At 43.4% G+C, this 19,569-nt stretch overlaps 1 protein-coding gene across 1 annotated transcript in view; it reads left to right on the top strand.

The window, feature by feature from the left end:
* The window catches only part of LOC307243342 (matrix metalloproteinase-17-like), a 79,681-nt gene that overhangs the window by 33,190 nt on the left and 26,922 nt on the right, over positions 1-19,569 (top strand). The window contains exons 2-3 of the mRNA XM_080018117.1: positions 5,615-5,747; positions 7,084-7,219. Of these exons, the coding sequence (XP_079874243.1) occupies positions 5,615-5,747; positions 7,084-7,219 (269 nt within the window). The remainder of the gene's footprint in view (positions 1-5,614; positions 5,748-7,083; positions 7,220-19,569) is intronic.

The raw sequence follows: 19,569 nt of genomic DNA, 5'->3' as shown, positions 1-19,569 counted from the left end.
CGCGTTTTCACCTTGAAAGTAAAAGTTGTGCGTTTTCTGCCTTCAAAGTTAAAGTTGCACGTTTCTGCCTTCAAAGTAAGATTTTCGCGTTTTTCGCCTTCAAAGTAAAAGCTGTGCGTTTTCGCCTTGGAAGTAAAAGTTGTGTGTTTTTGCCTTGAAAGTAAAAGTTGCGCATTTGAAGTGTGTTGGCTACAGCGGTCAATTTAAGGAGAGCTAAATAAATAAACACATAGACTAAATCATAAACATAATTAATACGAATTATTCCAGGCAAACACTGGAATTATAATCGAGTGCTGTGATTCATGTATGTATGATTCATTTATATATTCATCAGCTTATGAATCATTATGTTCACAAGTTTTTATGTCATGTTCATTCATAGTATTTATATCACATTATAACGTGATAAATAGGATATTGTGATAAAAAGAAAAGGTTATTTTTTATACCGTGAAAAGTTTGTATTTCGTAATAAAGTGAAAAACATATTTTTATAACAGTCATTTCACGTTGTAATATGATACTGATCTATTTTTATTTTCTCTCCATGGCAGCAATACACTTCCATAAATAATAATAATAGACATATACTATGTATATAATAATATAATATAGAATTTAATATTTTGCCAATCTTTGACATGCGTTCATGGAATTAGCAGGATAATCCCTGCCAATGTGTGGTTTTGAAAGCTATAGCCAGCTTTTACACCTGGCTCCTTCAGTGTTGGGCTGAAAGTTTTTTTTTTTGTTTTTTTTTTATAGGCTTAAATTCACTGGAAAACTGTGTGTGTGTGCGTGTGTGTGTGTGTGTGTGTGTGTGTGTGTGTGTGTGTGTGTGTGTGTGTGTGTGTGTGTGTGTGTGTGTGTGTGTGTGTGAAGAAACATCCGATTTGTTTAATGCATTTGCATGAATACACTCTTTGTATTTGCACTTTGATGCATAGCACAAACTGCTGATCTATTTGCATTATAGATTATTCTCCTTACTTGTGAATTAATCTCCGCAATATAACACAGAATCAATAACAGAATATTATGGGAGAGGAAGTCACATGGGCACATTAGAAAATATCAGGAGTTGGAGAAAATGGCACAAAAATAAAGAAAAAGGGCTATTGTTTTTGCATGTTTTTTATTGTATCGTTGACTCAGATATTCCAAGGTGTCATTGTAAGGTTGCCCAAAATGACAGGCATAAAATGGAATTGACAGGTGTTTTTTTTTTAATGCTCAAAGCAGTAAAAAAAAATAATGTTGCTGTTTTCTGCTCTTCAGTGCAGCTCTTGGTCAATAAAGTAAATTAATCTAAAAATGAACTAAAGCAGAAAATTAAACGATTGAAAGGACTTCCATTGGCGAGGCATGCTGTAACGTGAATGTTGTAAGGGATTTATTTAACTAGTGCACGCCTGGTCAAAATGTAAGACTTTCTAAGGCATATGTGAACTACTACTTTCCAACCCGGCGCATTTCACAGCCCTGCACACAAGGCACCTGTTGGCTGTGCGTGCAAAACATCGGAGATTCCTTTTTTAGTCCAAAATGAAATTATAGCAGATTTATGTTTTCTCAAGTTGTTATGTATCTCTCAAGGTATTTTCAAAACTGAGTTTGATTTCTAAATATTAGATGAATTTTAAAGAGTCGAGGCTACGTGCTCCATCAGTTTTAGCTGAGTTTCTCACCAACAAGTTGTTGAGCACACGTTGATGTAACGATTCCCTTTGGTGCAAACATGCCGACAAGATCACCCTTCGATGTGAATGCAGAACGTGAAGGCGTTTGGATAAAATAAGATCATAAAGTGTATCAACTCGTGAATGACCACGCCGCGTCTTCTTCTTCGCGTGGTAGGAAACACGAAGAAGAAGAAGAGCTGACGTCACTTCCGTCGATTTTAAAGAAACAACAACAACAAATAAGAACCAGAAGCAAGAAATTTCACTTGTCTGTTAAAACATCTCCGTGTGGTTCTGGATTACGAGAAGAGGGTGGCAGAAGTTCTGAATCTTATTTCGGAACTGGAGGCGGCAGAGCGGGGTGCTCCGACAAAACAAGAATTCCCAGAATGCAAATGGCTGGAACGGTATCGAACAGGGGCTTGGGGCCTGGGGCTTAATTAATAAAGACCGTAGTATTGATAAGCTTGGACGTTACCGGTAAAGTTAACGGTATTGGAGAAATTAAGAAAATCGAATTGATATTTATTTAGGCTATATAACCCATTTGTAACTTGCAATAAAATAAGGATGGTCGTCTCAGAAGCGTCTAAGAAACTCTCCTCTCTCTCTCTCTCCTGCTCCAACGCCGGAGATATGGAAATATGTGCGAGGGGGGCGGGGGCGGCTCCCTCTCGCCTGGCTCTGACACGCGCACGAGGTTGGCAGGGCGAGCGCAGATTGCGCCTCGGTCGCCCCCATCTCCGTGCGTAATGCGCAGAAAATAAAGCGGTGGTAATTCTGTTCTTAACTTGTTTTCGTCTTTCTGTTCAAAAAAAAAAAAAGATAAGAATACGGTAAAACTACCGGATTAATAAGCAGTATCGGTAAGAGTAGTAGTGCCGTTAAAGTCCTAACGATACCCATCCCTACGGTGTGCCCCCTACGCCGTCCCCTTTCCTCCAAACACCTATAAATATATATTCTTGATCCCCCTTATTTATGATTCCTCATTGAAATGTTATCCCAAGAGCTTGTTATAACTCAGCGTGATGCTTGTGTTAACACAGCCATACGCCGAGGCTGACGTATGGGTGTCGCCGTCGGTGATGCAGACCGTGATACGAGGTCCGTGCGGTGCTGTGACGGTGATCCGCCGCGTCCTCCTCTCGCTCTGGGCCGGCCGCAGCCCAGGGCGAGGACACCCGCACTGAGGAAAACCTGTCGTGATGCAGGGCCGCTAATATTCCGCCGTGTCACTGCGAGGTCGGGGTGGAGGGACGGCTTTTTTCTTTTTTTTTAACGTAGATTTAATGTTTTGGAAAGCGGCTGTGTGTAAATTATGACATGTTGTTGTACTTGACATTAAGTATTTGTCATGCTCATGTGTTTCGACCAATCACCGTACACTTCATCACTGAACGTTCCTCTAGTGCCGTTTCGTTGAAATGTCCCTCGGGAACGGTGTTTTAATTACAAACGTCCCTGGATCGTGCTGTACGGACACAAAAGAAAGGGACGGTTCCTCCATAGGTTCTTAGAGCTTCCTGCGGTGCGAAAGCACCTGCTGTGAACAACTATAGTTTTCTGAGTTTTTTGAAGTGCATCGCGAGTCACGGTTTTCCAAGTTTCCTTCAGGCGCAGCATCGGCTCAAGTTGTCTGTCCACAAGGCACCGGGCGCTGGGTGCGAATGACTTGGGAGAGACGAAGCTTGGACTTATATCACCTTGGATGATGATGTCACAAAGCGGGCTGGACCCCAAATAAATAAAGCCATATGACAAATAGCACTGTCTATTTCTGGTATAAATCGCGTGTGTGTGTGTGTGTGTGTGTGTGTGTGTGTGTGTGTGTGTGTGTGTGTGTGTGTGTGTGTGTGTGTGTGTGTGCGTGTGCGTTTGCGTGTGCGTGTGTGTTACTGAGTTGCAGCCGTCTACATCTGGCACGTCTCGCTGCAGTTAATCACACGTTTAGAAGAGGATGAACTTTGCAAAACAGGCGGTTTCTGTCTCCCTCATATACATTTTATCTCCCTCCTTTCTCAGCATTTACATTTTTATGTCTTTTATAGGTGCTTTTCTTTTCCTCGCACGCGTTGGAATTAGTTATTTATGAGCTTAGAGGTTTAGTACCTTGTTTTTCTCCCCTCCTGGGACTGCTCTCTTTCTCTTTTTACAATTACTGTTACTACTATAGGGTCAAGTGTACTCATTAAACTTTATCCCCCGTGCTCAAGATACCATAAACCGAATGTTTATATTGCTCCCCTCAGCATAATACTGACCAATTTGGAAAGCCAATCTCATCCCTCATGTGCATTATTTTACATGGAGATGAACTATTTTCGATTAAACATGTTTCCATGCTCTGATTTGTGTTGTTGTGCGTTGTTTATCCTATATTACACTTGCTCAGGCAAAAAAAAAAAAAAAAAAAGTCAATCCCCCCCCCCCCCCCCCGATGTTACTTCAGGTCAATTAAATTTGCCGGTGAACTTTAACACGTCTTGGAGGAAGGCTCAGCCCTGCCTCGCTCTGGGAGGCTCTCATCCGGGCGAACGCGGCGCCTTTCCACCGCAAAGTTATTTAGATAATGGAATTCTCCCAGCGTCGGGTTGCCTCGCCATCGATCCAAGTCACTCACCTTTCGCTGCTGATCAGAAACCCATTTAAAATCAAACACATCTGACTGGCTGTTTAAAGGGAGGGCCCTTGTGGAGCCTGGGCGTAGGGGAGTGAGAAGAAAGCGAAGAGGAGGAAGAAGAGAGGAAGGAGGACAAAGGGGAAATGAGGGTGAAATATGCAAGAGCGGTACTATTTGGATGTAATTGGAGTAGATGATGAACAGATTAGCGCAGGATTTCTTTTCTCTCCCGCCACCTGTCTTAGGGAAATTAACAGTTGCAGCAGAGGGAGGAGCTCGAGGCAATCTCGGAACCCCTCGGCTATCGGTCTGACGATGAAAGAATTTTTTTTCATTTGCTACTTACTACTTGTGAAACAATCGGTCGTAGACGTTGTCTCTCAACTCCGACTCCATTCTCGCGTCTGCAGTTTCTAATCAGACTTTTAACAATGACAGACGCATGGAAGAGGAAGTCTTATATCTATATATCTATATATACATGTCTTGATATCGGCAGACTACACCGGAACCGCATAAATATTGGCAATTGTATTTTGTAAATTAAATGAATAGGAATTTTTCTGTTTCTTTTTTCTTTCAAAAAACCTGCAGGTGTAATGTAACCGATCTTGTTAACGATAAATTATTTCAATTTGGTGCCATGTGGTGACATTCTTTTTTTTTTTGTGAAATGTAATTTATATATAGCCTGAAGAAGACTGAATTTGTGTGAAGAAAGTCCTATTTTGATTCAAAGATTTGTACATTTGAGTTGATTAATTTATAGGTTTGTAAAATATGTTCCTTTTTTGAAGGCAGTTTTCTGTTGAAATACAAAGTGAAATAAAATAATTGTGTTCCCCAAATTCATGAATAATCGTGATTATCATTTTAGCCATAATTGTGCAGCCCCACTAATACAATAATTATTGTAAATCTGGTGACAGACAAAAAACAAGTCGAAATGTTTTGTCCACGATGAGTCGACTGATGGCAACAGCTCTAACTAGTGGTTATAGTAACCGACTAGTTGACTAGTCGGTGAAACCCCTAGCATACATAAATACATAAATACATGCAAGTGTTAGTAGATAACAAAATGTGTTTTGGAGTAAATAGGACATTTTTAAAGGATATGTGTGAAGGATGTTTACTTGAGGGCTCTAATCTCAAACCCGTAAACACAGAACTGTTAATAAGCAGAAGCACGTTAAGAGGCGCGGCAAACATGAACAGGTACGCCACGTTCTCAGGAGTCCCAGGAACTCCTGGAATGCCTTGGATGTCTTGGCGACACTCAGCGTGTCCACTGTGTCTCCCCCAGGATTGGCTGAGTAAGTTTGGCTACCTCCCTCCTCCTGACCCTGCTACCGGTCAGCTCCAGACCAAGGAGGCCCTGACCAAGGCCATCAAAGCCATGCAGAAGTTTGGAGGGCTCAAGGAGACCGGCATCTTAGGTATGTGGCTACGCGGTGGGTGGGTGGACGAACGAGTGGGTGACTTATTATCTGTGCGAGTAAGTAAGAAGAGAGTGGGTTAGGGAGTGGGCCAACACAAATAACCCATGAACTCCACCCCTGAACAACACCTTGTGCTCCTGCACCTCGGTGCTGTATTCAGCACAATCGACCGCATTCTGGAAAACTGGGTTGGACGTTTGGCCAGTATACAATACAGGAACTACTTTGCCTTCCTCCGCGACTATGTATAAGTGCACCACAAACACATGTGGAGTTTCCCAAGGTTCAATCCTTGGGCATCTCTGAATAAACTTTACATGTTCTCACTAACTCAAATCATCCTGAATGACAAAATTGACTACCGTAGTTGTGCTGATGACACACAGAGCTGATAATGGTCCAATAGCAAGCAAGCAAAGCCTTAAAACAGGAGAAAATAAAACTTCAAAAGCATAGTTACTGTACACGTGGTACTGTACATAGATGCACAAATACCCAAGAATGCATGCAGAAAATGCATGCGTACCATAAATAAAAAGGACAAGCATTAAAAAAACATAGCTTCAAAGAAAAACAACATTAATAAAATGCAGATGAAAAATAATAAAGGTTTTTAAGCCTGTTTTTGAATATTTTTAATAGTGATGAGGCAGATCTAGTGGAGTACTCTCCTGGGGCAGAGTATTACTGTATTTTTGGGAAGATCAGAAAGAAGGGATTTACAGTAGCATCACAATAGAAAGTGCAATAGAAAGTCTCTGACTCTGGATTATTGTAAGTGGTAAAGGTCTGTTTTGGTGATGCAGATAACATGACCCTGGAAAGTAACATCCGAATAACATATTATACCCAAGATTTTATTGAAAAAAAAAAAAATCTGAACATTTCCCCCTGTCTTAGGCTTGGCACAGACGATGAGAATATCTGCTTTGTTATTGTTGAGTTGCAGAACATTTTGCTGCATCCAGTTATTAAGGTCTTTGATGCAGTTTGTACGTGACGTAGCAGGGCTCAGATTGATGAAGACCAAAGAGAGACGAAAGACCAAGAAAGCAGCGCACACCAATCAATCACCTCTCACGCACTTTGTCTATGAATCTCTCAATGGGATTTTGGCCCGAAGCCAGATCTGATTTGCTCTTACAATATGAGCCGTTCTCACTCTGGGACTGGTCTCCTAATTGTACACTGATTGAAGACAAAACAAGGTGAAGCAGAGTTTAGTTATTATCCTACGACAAGACGAGGCTGTATTTCTGCATAACCTCAAAGTTTGTTTTTGAAGCAATTCCCACAGGTCACAGCAAGTAACGGTAGTTCTGTTCTCTGTCAGATGAAGACACACTGGGCCTGATGAAGACCCCCAGATGTTCTCTGCCTGATGTGTCTGAGCCAGAGGGGCTGATGGGACGCAGGAGACGGGGGCTGACGCCTCAGAACAAATGGAATAAGAGACACCTCTCCTGGAGGTAAGACGCATGGAGTGCAGCGTTACTGTATCATAGCCCTTATGCACTAGGAACGATACCTGGTGATATGAGCTAATGCAATAAGTAAGTAAGTAAGTAAGGTTATACAATCTCTACAGTATACATCAGTGTTTTTCTAGGGACTTTTTTTTATTATTATTATTTTTTTATTATGACAAACCATTGTGACCCAATTAACCATGTGCCTTTATCTATAAACTGTGAGCAGAGCAAATTCATTTCTGAACATTCTTTTACAGCCGTATGCTATCTCGTTTTTTATTTTCACTTATCAGGAAACAAACTGTGTCTATTTTCACCAAAGGCATGAAGCGGCATGGAGCCAGCCCTTTTACAATACATATTTGCTGCGTCCAGAATGGCCTGCTGCTATACTATTAATTACGCCATATCAGTGTTTTTAGAATGTCCAAAACCATAATATGCTCCGAAGTACAAGGATGATATACTATATAGAAATTGTCTGCATCTGATTCTAGGGTAATAAAAGGGACAGTATATATAAATTACTTAACATTGTACGGTAATTAAAAGACACATTATCTGTATGAGCTACTGTACATTCTACGGCCATAAAAGGGACATTATCTGTATGAGCTACCATACATTCTAGTGTAATAAAAGAGGCAATATCTACATGAGCAACTCCCGATTGTATGGAGTCCGCACATTCAGTCTCAAGATACAGATTCTGGATCCTAGGTACAAGACATGCTGGAGTGATAGAAGGGACTTCACCCACATGCACTATTTTCGTAGTTTTCTGTAGAGCTGTAGAACAAGGGACGAGTTCACAGGCACAACACTACCAGGTGGTCTTTGCGGGTCCCATGGGTTCTTTCTCCGGCACATGATTTATTCGAGTCCTAGTCCCAGTTCTGTCGTTATAACCGCGATAATCCAGTCTGTTACGGTGAACCAACAGTTCAGTCCGCCACAGACAGCAGCAATGCGGGATTAGAGAGTACAGGAGAAGGAAGCAGAGCATATGGTTGGTCCCAATGCTGAGTTAAACCCCCCACGAAGAAGAACCTTCTGGCTGCCAGAGGGAAGACTGAAAAATGAGCTGTTGGTGTTGGAGGATTTGTATGAGTTACCTGGTTGCCGGCGCTTGTCTCCTATGCTTTTTCCCACCTCCCCTCCCTCTACCTTTCTTTCTCTACCATCCTGTATCCTGCATACTGCTGCCAATCATGCACTTTTCTCTCGTCGGCTCACCTGCTCAGCTCTGTGAAACAAGACAAACTGTTTCTTCATTCCAGGGGAGCCGCATTTGTATTCACAAGTGTCGGATTTGTACAACCACGCCTGACTGAATGCGAGGTGTACACATCTCCATCTTGGGAATAGATTCTGTATTTATCGCGGTTTGATAACGGAAATGTGTGGATCATGTGTTCGTGGTCTGTGTACGGCGTGGCTTGTCGGGGAAGGCACTTTCGTTAAAACATTGATATTCACTCCTCGTTTGACTCCTCGTGGCTGCCTGAGAGTGCTCTGATTAAGCATTTCTTCTTCTGCGTGAGTTGTATTCCACTGACTTGGTATCACCTGCATAGCAATGCCGTCTCTGCTGCCCTCTGGTTCCGATGCCGGAGGATTTAGAAAAATGTTACCGCTGTGTAATGTTAAGTGTCATTGGAATAGAGTATGCGGTCATTTAGGGTTAGGGTTGGGAGTAGCAGGGCCAGAGTAGCGATGACTAGAAAAATAGATAATGTGCAAAACTAAAAGTCAAACAGATAACCACTTAAAACACAATGTTTTTAGTATGTGAACCAACCACAAAGTAGAAAGTTGTGAATAAATGATGCACCTGTTTTGTGGCTTTGGTGTGGGGGTGGAGCTTAGTCTTGGGTCCAGGTAATTGGGCCTGGGATCAGGGGTGGCTGTACGCCTGTTGCTCGTCAGATCAATCAACGGGCAACAGGTGCACACACACACGGGGAGAGCCTCTGTCGTGACGATGCTCCATCTGCTCCCGGCTTGTTACACCTTTCCCACTCTCTACAGTAAACTGCTGTGTTTGCCTGTGTCTCTGTGTCGGAGGGCCCCGGAAACGCCACTCGGGTGGCGTGTGGCAGGCGACTGCCAGCGGGACTTTCCGGGCTTCTGTAGTCATGCACTCACACGTCAATTAATACAAAAAGTGCGACCAAGGTCTTCAAGTAGTTTACTTGCTCGGTATTGTATTTATATAGATGTCGTTCACAGCTGTAAGATAACCTCTCGTATTATTTCAAGCTATGGTACCCCTTCAGGACATTCAAATCTCTAAGTCTCTCAAGTCTGAAGGTCTTATTTCGTCATCGAGCCATTAACCTGGCGTAATTGAATGTCAAAAAATACAACACAAACATTGTATTTGTTTCATGGTTTAATACAACAGGCGCACAAAAGCAATCCGGTCATGCAAAGCGGGGATGTGGAGGCCACCAGATCAGACCGATGCAGACGAGGTTTTTAGATCGTGTGGCGCGAGGCAGCCTGCCAGAAAATAAATACATCAACCTCAAACAACCTTAAAAACGTGGGGGGGGGGGGGGGGGGTAAATCAATGGAGAAAGCCTATATATTTGACTCCTGGCAGCCTGACGGTTATCAGACCACATGCTCTGCTGGCAGAGAGAGAACCTGAGGGATTTATTTTAATGAAATACATTGTAATGCATCCAGCTCAGGATGAATGGCTCGCCCTTCCTCCTACAATGAGCTGAGTTGGAGGTTAATACCATACGCCAATGATATTCTTGGAAGAGGGGTTATTGCCCTTAATGATGGAGATAACGATATGATGAACGATGCGATGAGAGAACGATATGATGCTACAATAGGTTAAAACCGGGTGAAATGAGGCGCTTAAGTAATTCAATTAGATTAATGACGTGACGGTTGTAGGGCAACGATTGATCGGGTCATTTTGAGTCGGCGCTTGTGTTTCTTAGCTGCCGAGAAATAAGCCCTGAAACAAATTGAAATTAGTCGGACATTCGGGAGAAATGGCCTCTAAGCCTTCACCTCCCTCTCTGTCTCTGTCTCTTTGTTTCCCCCTTTTACCTTTTTTCTTTTCTCAGACAACATACCATCACCTCCTAAAAAAACGTAGAAATTAAACCGTCTTTTGGTTCCCGCAATTTCCGAAGTTTCACAGTTGACAGCACGGTAACGTTGTTGTTGGTTCGGAACTTAACACATCATTTTGAACATGAAATAATCAGAAATGGCGTTGGCCAAACTTACTGGCACAGGATTTAATCCTTGGTCGCACGGCCTTTGGAGAAAATATCCGCCCATCAGATTCCTACGACTCATGACGGCAGCTGGACCGAGTCTTATTTTGCCAACAGCAGATCTCTCCACAGGTGGTCAGTGATATTTAGACCTGGACTCATTGCTGGCCACGTCGGAGGAGTCAAGAAGCGCTTTTGTTTAAAAACCATACCTTGGTGCTTTTTTTCAAGTGTGTTTTGGGTGATTGTCCTACTCACCCATGACCCTTCAAAGGACACTGGGTTCAGCATTGAAATCCAAAATACCTTGGCTATGTCCTGATTCCATCCAAGCTGCTGAAGCAAACCCCCAAACATCCCCGAACCTCCTCCCTGTTTGACTGCGTTCTTCCCTTTGAAGGCTTACATACAGTAGACTTGATGTGATTTACCTAAAAGCTCTAATTTGGTCACATCCACACACAGGACATCCTCCCCGAAGGAATTTGGAGCGTTCAGGTGTGTTTTGGCACGATCCGGCCCGGGCTTCCTCGTCAGCGTCCCGAAGGCGGGGTCCTCCCGGGTCCCGAACCGTAGAACCCCCTTTCATTGAATGGGGCGAGTCGGAACCTGTATCCGCTTCAAACTGTTCTGCAGTTGAGGTTGGAGGTTCTTTCTCCAGTATTCGGGAAATCCTCCACAGCAATGCTTGGCTTGTCTCCCGCTGCCTGACCACGGACGTTGGCTGTAGTGTCATGGGCCTTGGTAACCTTGTGCATGTTGTACACGGGAAAATCAAGGTCTCTGGAGATGGACGCGCAGCCTTGAGAAGACCCGTGCTCGGGTTGCTGTCTTCTGTCTGACCTGCACGGGCAATTCCCATCCCTGTCGCTTCCCCTTCTTTTCTCCATTAGTGCTTTTCTCCATTTTCTCCAATCCAACTGCTTGAACGTGTGATTATCAGTCTGCCTGGACCTGTGTCTTACAGCCAGTGACTCCAGTTTCAAATTAAAGGATAATCACCTTCTTCAGATTCAATTAGCTCTTACAACTTCTATAAGGTGCCGATACTATTTCAGCATTATGAGGAGAAATTACCAGTAAGTAGGATCCTGCGTTGTTTTTTCACCCTTCAAAAAACATAATATACATGGATACCCAGAAGACGTTTTGATTTCACCAATTTTCATGAATAAATGGTGCATTATTTGAGTAATAATGCATTATATTTTCGTCCATGGCTGTACAGCCACACGCAGACAGATCTGTTGCACACCTGAGTCCATTAAACCCGCCACCTCGGTATAAGCTGTGCTCTAGTCCAGCTCATCACCCCTCATTACACAGCAGACAGCCTGGGGCCGTTATCATTCTGACTGATTATTATTTAAACAGATAGGTGTAGAAGGCTGAGTTACTGACAGCGGAGATGAAGCCGACGACGTGGAAGGATGGATCTGGGAGGACGGGGAGAGGAGCACGGCAGCGCTTACCGCCCGATTCAATAAAAGTCTCAGCCGACTTTTAACTGGTGCTTCGCTTTTGTCATCCGTCCCCTACTGCAAAATCTACAGCTCTCATATCATCGCTCTTAAAAGTCCATCACTGGCACTCTTAAAACCCAACGGTTCGAGTGATGAAGGGGATCAGAGGGGTGTTTCAAACTGTGCGTCGGCCATTTCTTATTTATGCACCAGCCGAGGAATTATATTATGAGGACGGGGGAAGTGGCCAAAATGGTACGGCATATAAGGACACAATGGCAGGGCGAGGGGTTTAGTTGCTGTGTCAATTAGAGCCACGGTCATGGGCAATTGATATTGATTATCAGCTCAGCGCTAAGGAGGGCAGAGAAACATCGGAAGTGTCGTGTGTGTCGTGTGTGTGTCTGTGTGTGTGTGTGTGTGTGTGTGTCTGTGTGTGTGTGTGTGTGTGTCTGTGTGTGTGTGTGTGTGTGTGTGTGTGTGTGTGTGTGTGTGTGTGTGCCCTAGCGTGCGTTCTGTGTTGTGATCTTAGCAGCTACTGTAGTTAATGCCTCGATGGGCCATCAGCGCCTTCTGAGAATCTGACCAGCGCATTCCCTGTTCTCAACTTACAGTGGCATCTTCCTCTCCTCCCTCCCGCTTCATCACTCCTTCTCTCCTCAATTTTTTTGTTACACCCATTCCCTCGCTCTTTCTCTATTTTTCCCCACCCAGCCCGGTCATCTCTCTTTCTCCTTCGCTCAGTTATCTCCAGTCGCTCCATTTACTTTAGAGTTTTCCCTCTTCACTCTCTCTTGTCTTTTCTTCTCTCTCTCTCTCTCTCTCTCTCTCTCTGCGTATGGATTGTCGGTCTGGGGGCCAGTGTGGAGAGAACGGTGTCAGGGCTGCTAAATTAAAGGTCAAACAGCTGAGGTTTGACGACAGGAATCCGGGTGTGTGTGTGTGAGTCTGTGTGTGTGTGCGTGCGTGTGTGTGTGTGTGTGTGTGTGTGTGTGTGTGTGTGTGTGTGTGTGTCTGTCTTAGGACAGGGGTTCCCAAACTGGGGTCCGTGGCCCCCTAGGGGTCTGCAAAGGAATTGCAGAGGTTGATAGCAAATGTTCAAGTTATGTATTAATATACGATAATTATACCATATTTGATCATTAAATATATATTTATATATATATGTAATTGGATTCCTTATAATGTATTATAATAACTTATAGATAATTATATTTTTTGTTTGTTTTGTTTTTCAATATACTGCATATTTTCCCCCAAAATATACAGTATATATATATATATATATATATATATATATATATATATATTATTGCGGGAGTGGGGGGGGGGCTTAGTCTGCCAAGGTGTGGCTTAGGATGAGCATGTATACCTGCAAGACAGTACTCACTAAAACACAATCATACACACAAATACTCATTCTCACATCCTAAACTAACACAAGTGCTCATACCCAAACTCTCACTCATACTCTCTTTCTCTCTCACACACACACACACACACACACACACACACACACACACACACACACACACACACACACACACACACACACACACATTACCATATTTCATATTACCTTAAATACACTTCTGCTTCATCCAGAAACAGTGTGCAGCCCAAACACAGCCCTGCAAGGAAGGAAGATTTAAGATCGATGTAAAAAAACAAAGAAAACAGAAAAACATTCATAATAGCAATAACAATACGTACAAATATTGTGACAAATGTGTGTTCTGTTCACCTACAGTCGGCAATATTTACTGGCCCACTTCTGGCCAACATCATTTATTTTAAGCCTGAAATGGATATGGGTTTAACAGAAGTTGCATTTTTTTTCATTAGAAAACTATTTACAGAACAGGCTCAGAATGGAGCTTCAGATCGATGTTTTTGATCACAAGCGTAAGAGAACTATTGACAGAACAAGGTGGGTTTTTTTTATGACCTTGAATGAATGAATTGCTCAACATTAAATTTATTTTTTATCGATTTTTTTTTTCACTTATTCAAAATGAAATTGAATTGTTTTTTTTGTTTGGGTGCAGGGAGGGGGGTGGTATTTCCTGATACTGGTCTTTCAGGCTAAATAATTTGTTTACTAATTAGCAGTTTACATGCCGTTAAAATGCAATTACATGCACTTGACCCATACCAATCTCTGAAAGACAATTACCCCCAAAAACTGCTTCCTGTAAACTTTGTTTTACTAGAGATGAAGACACTCAACTCAGTGTTGTTAATTATGTGTGTGTGTGTGTGTCTGTGTGTGTGCGTGCGTGCGTGCGTGTGTGTGTGTGTGCGTGGCAGCTTCCTGGAGGCTCACATATATACACACACACATCCTAGCGCTCAAAACAGAACCTTCACTCGCTGATATGAATTATTTATCAATCCGAGAAGTTGCCGAACATGTTTTGGAGAACAGAAGAGCGTCGCTTGTATCTGCCTCGCTTTCATTTTAATGCCATCCCTCTCTCAATTCAATTCAATTAAAATGTTCTTTCTTTCTTTCTTGTTGGCATGACAAGCATTCTTACATCGCCAAAGCATCACAAGACAAAACAGTTGAAAAACAATTGTTATGTGTACAAAAATAGACAGGACGAAAAAATACGGTAAAATAAAGGTGAAGAACAGGTCACATCTAGGTGTGTAGGCGAGTTGATACTCAGTGTCCCTCTTCTGACAGGCTGCGATGTGTTCAGCTGCCGCACATGAGCGTTCAATGTAGGACATTGCTCAGCTCGTATTTAAATCGATTGTATTTTTTTTAGAATTGCATTACATTTAGTGTCGTCCCTGTTGTCTTGATATTTGTGGCAGCTTTGTGAGGAAGTGCATCTCACGTCTCCGCGGCTGCAGCGGGAGCACAGCCGGGCCTCTCCGGGTTGCCAGTTCTGACGATGTCGGGCTGCAGCAACCGGCTGCAGCAGCCTGGCCTCTCCTGGTTGCCATTCTGACGATGTCCGGCTGCCGCAGCCTGGCCTCTCCGGGTTGCCAGTTCTGACGATATCGGGCTGCAGCAACCGGCTGCAGCAGCCTGGCCACTTTAGTCTGTACATCGTCAAGGTTTTTCTTACTTGTTTTGTCAGTTACCGTGGTTAAATATGGGGTGCTGTCGAGTTATGGCTTAATAGCATTGAAACAGTTTTTTCATACTTTCTTTCCAATTTGTTTTGGTTGGGTCTAATTCTTTGAATGATAGTGTCACTGTCCTGACGCAGCCTGGTGCTGGTCTGCACGGTTTCTGGTTGTCTGTGACTCAGGACCAGCTGACTGAGGGGACTCTTCTCTATGTTCACCTCTTGGCTTTTCAGGGCTTTTAATGATGGTGGCTCCTTTTTTAGGTGTTTCAAGAATAATTTAATGGCTCTTTTTTTCTATATAAATTATTCGTGGGTATTGGCCTTATTCTGTCCTGCATTCATTGTTCGGGGTTTTCCTCCAGACATGGAGGATGATCTTACAGAATTCTGCATGCAGGGTTCCCATTCTCCAAAATTTTGTTTTGGCAGGCTTGCTACCGGGCAAGGACTCAGACGTAGGTTGCAGGTGAAGTGGTGCCGGCGCGGAGGTTTTATTCACAACTGAAAGGCGCTCAAGTGCATAAAAGGAAATAAAATGGGCAACTTAAAGATGAGACAAGATGTCAGTGTCTGATCGAGGTTCTCTCGGTGCGGAGCGCTCCCCGCCCGAAGCCCTGCCGTGGACCCCTCGCTGCAAGACGAGACAGACGCATAAGAAACCTTCCCAACGGCTGTGGTTTGCCAGTCACATCAGCGAGCCACAGCTGGCCCCGAGGCGGGGAGCGTGTCTACCGCGCCCGCTTCCCCTCGCCTCCCGAAGCCGGCTCAACCACGCCCCCAAATCTGCCACACTTGGTTTGAAAGAGGACCCCACACTTCACTGCCATGAAGCGCAATCCGTTTTATAACTGATTGGAATACTTTGAGCCGGGTTCTTATTGGAATGTCAATACCCGCATAGCAAGGTTGGTCTGGCCCAGTGATGGCCCACTTTATCCACTACCACTCGGCCCACATCCTGTACACCAAAGAATGGCGGCCCATGGGTGGTCCGGATCTGGTTTTCCAGCGCAGGACCATGTATGGGCCATAATGTGGCCATATCTCAGCCAACGGTGTGTCTGGCCCCATGCTGGACCAGAAAAGTTTCAGCACTGGCACCAGATGTCAGCCTCAAGTATACCTTAGTCAAGCCGTGTTATAACCACGCACCCCATATTTGGCCCAGATTAAACATGCCTCAACAACTGTTATACAGTTATATCAACAATAATGTTTATTTCGCTTATTCATCAACTCACTTATTTGTAACCATTTACTGCAAACATAGGGAGAAAACACATATTCTAAATAACAAGCAAATGTATTATTTAATTATATTAAAATATCTATCCCATCATCTACCGTATGCTTCTTTTTCTGTAATACTGGCAGGACTTGGACCCTATACAACCAATCTACACAGAGTGCCTGATAATGGTATTTGGAGTGATGCCATCGAAGAACCATTCTGGTTCCAAAAAAACAAGGTTCTTTAAAGCCATTTTTTGCACTTTTAGCACTGTGTTTTTGTTGATCTGCCCTTTCAAAGCCTCAGTTATTCATTGCACGATATATACTGTGAACTGTTTTGGTTATATTCCACATTTATATAATCACTCACCATCCAATCACTAATAATTAGAATAACAAATATCTGACCCATAATATTAAAAGGTTGTTTGTGGAACCAGAAATGGTTCTTGTATGACACCATCTCATGCACTAAGTCTGAATTGAATTAAAGACAACAATTCAATTCAACGACAGCACGTGGTAAGTGGGACGCTTTTCATGAACCGGGTCTTTCGCTGCCCCCGTGTGTCCAAAATCAGTCACGCGATGATGGGATGTCGGCGACATTGCGGGGTTGTTCTTGTTGTCGGATCTCAAGAAAAAACTTACCGATCGGAACATCTCTGATCTGCAGGTGCCGGACGGCAATCTTACCGTTTACTCCTCGCATGTTGACATCCTGCGGCAGGGAGCTTGTTATTGCTGTTGTTGTTGCGCGCTGAGGGCGGATCTATGGATGACTCTCCACACACACCCCCGAGTGTCCGCCCGACCTTTAAGAGCCAGTGAGTTTTTCTGTGAATTGATATTTATTTTGTTAGTTTGATCAGCGCTGGTTTAATACTTGCACAAACAATATATTCTCCAGTGATAGGAAGTATCAAATATTCAGGTGACCACTGCGTCCATTATGTTTCTTGGGATTCCCCAGCTGGACAATTATGGATGCCCTCCAAGTCTTAGGCTCAGCCCTGCTGCATCATTAATGTCGACTGCAGACCAGGGTTGGCCGATAGGTCAAAATTTCCCTCCCGGCAACCGTCAGCCCAACAATTGGCAATTGTCGATGTATTCGCCGTGGGGGGGCATGGGCAGCAGAGCGGATCGTGGGAGCCCCCGTTGCGCCTCTCCATGCCTCCCTGCCTCCCTCTCCCTCTGCAATCCCGTATGGGATTATTTTGATGGACGCAACTGGCAAGCCCAAGGACGGAAAAAATTGATAATTTGCAATATTTGCACACGCAGCGCGGAGCTTCAGTTAAAACAATCGCTTAATTAGGCTTTTAATTTCTTTGGGCTTTTCTAAAATCTCTCGACAAACGATAAACAGCAGAGGAGCAAAATCAAAAGATCAAATCGTGTAAATATCCCGGAGGAAGGCCGTCCCCGTCTGGGTCTGGGGCTCCCCAGAGGAGTAGGCGGCGGCTTTCCCGGGACGGTGCCCCCCAGCCCCCCGGTAACAGGTGTGTGTGAGTGCTCTCTGCACCGCCGCCTTGTTCCTCCAATATCTGAACCGAACAAAAGGAAGAAAGAAAGAGAGAGAGAGAGAGAGAGAGAGAGAGAGCGAGCCTGTTTCAGATTGACCTGGAAACGGAGTCTACAGGGATTTATTTTTTGGTTTTGTGGATTTCTCCAGACGGGGAGAAAATCAGCGGGTTAAAGCGCTGATGCAGAATGCCAGTTCTTAATTGCACACGCTTTCAATTGCACTTTACAGGTCATCAAATTGGCAAAATAGGACAAAGGACAAAAATTGTCCAAAAAAATGCAAAAAAAAACCCAAAATAACACAGATTGCCGATATATTCGTCCAATCACCTAAACCTACTGCAGACTACACAATTTTAATCATGATTTTCCTGACCCAGACCAGTTTTTGAGGTTGGGGACAAAAAACTCCAGGTGAGAGACAAAACCCGCGCCCGCCACACACGACAAAGCTCACGTTCATGTGTTTCCCTTCAAAACAAACCGCAAAATACCGCAAAAAAGACCATTTATCCCTAGTTTCTTACTGTACCCTGGGCCCTGCAGCATACAGACCACACATTATCCAGACATGAAATGCATTCAGCACTCCAAAATGGTGTAATATTCCACCTGCTAAAGCCTCGATTTTGCATGTGTTTTTTGTTCTGAGTGATGTTCGTCCGTCTTGCGGCGGGAAAGGGATGGAGAGCAGGGGCTGATGGAGCCATCAGGGGGAAATGCCAAACCCAATGGCCCGGTCTATCAGAGGAGCCCTTAAATCACTGATGCCCTCAGCGCATGCATCAGTATGATCCATATCCATCTCATCACTCGTCAAAACCATGTTCTGCCTCCGTATTTAGACCGTGCTCACTCCCTCCATCACCATCAGCTTGCATCTCTCCACCATTCGCCTGATGCCTCGATATTTCAGCCTTCGTCCACGTGTCCATCATGTTCTGCACTTTTCTGCTTTTATTCTATTATTATTACTATAATAATATTATTAGTACCATAATAATCTATTATGACTACCTATGATTCTTTTAGTTCTTGAACCTTTTTCACTGCTTGCCTTCTCACATGGCTCCTCGCGTTGTGAGCCCAATTCCCTATTACACACACACACACACACAGACACACACACACACACACACACACACACACACACACACACACACACACACACAGACACACACACACACACACACACACAAACACACACACACACACACACACACACACACACACACACACACATTACCATATTTCATATTACCTTAAATACACTTCTGCTTGATCCAGAAACAGTGTGCAGCCCAAACACAGCCCTGCAAGGAAGGAAAATTTAAGATTGATGTAAAAAAACAAAGAAAACAGAAAAACGTTCATAATAGCAATAACAATACATACAAATATTGTGACAAATGTGTGTTCTGTTGAACTACAGTCGGCAATATTTACTGGCCCACTTCTGGCCAACATCATTTATTTTAAGCCTGAAATGGATATGGGTTTAACAGAAGTTGCATTTTTTTTCATAAGAAAACTATTTACAGAACAGGTTCAGAATGGAGCTTCAGATCAATGTTTTTGATCACAAGCGTAAGAGAACTATTGACAGAACAAGGTGGTTTTTTTTTATAAACTTGAATGAATAAACTTGAGTGAATCAATGGACACAACACATGCAGTATTAAGTGTTAAAACTTGAGTTTTCTTGCTCAACATTACATTTATTTTTTATAGATTTATTTTTTCACTTATTCAAAATCAAATTGAATTGTTTTTGGTATTTCCTG

This window comes from Zeus faber (genome assembly GCF_960531495.2).
Source record: "Zeus faber genome assembly, chromosome: 17".
Lineage (NCBI taxonomy): Eukaryota > Metazoa > Chordata > Actinopteri > Zeiformes > Zeidae > Zeus > Zeus faber.
The sequence above is the reverse complement of the archived record's forward strand: the minus strand, read 5'-3'. Positions and strand labels throughout refer to the sequence as shown.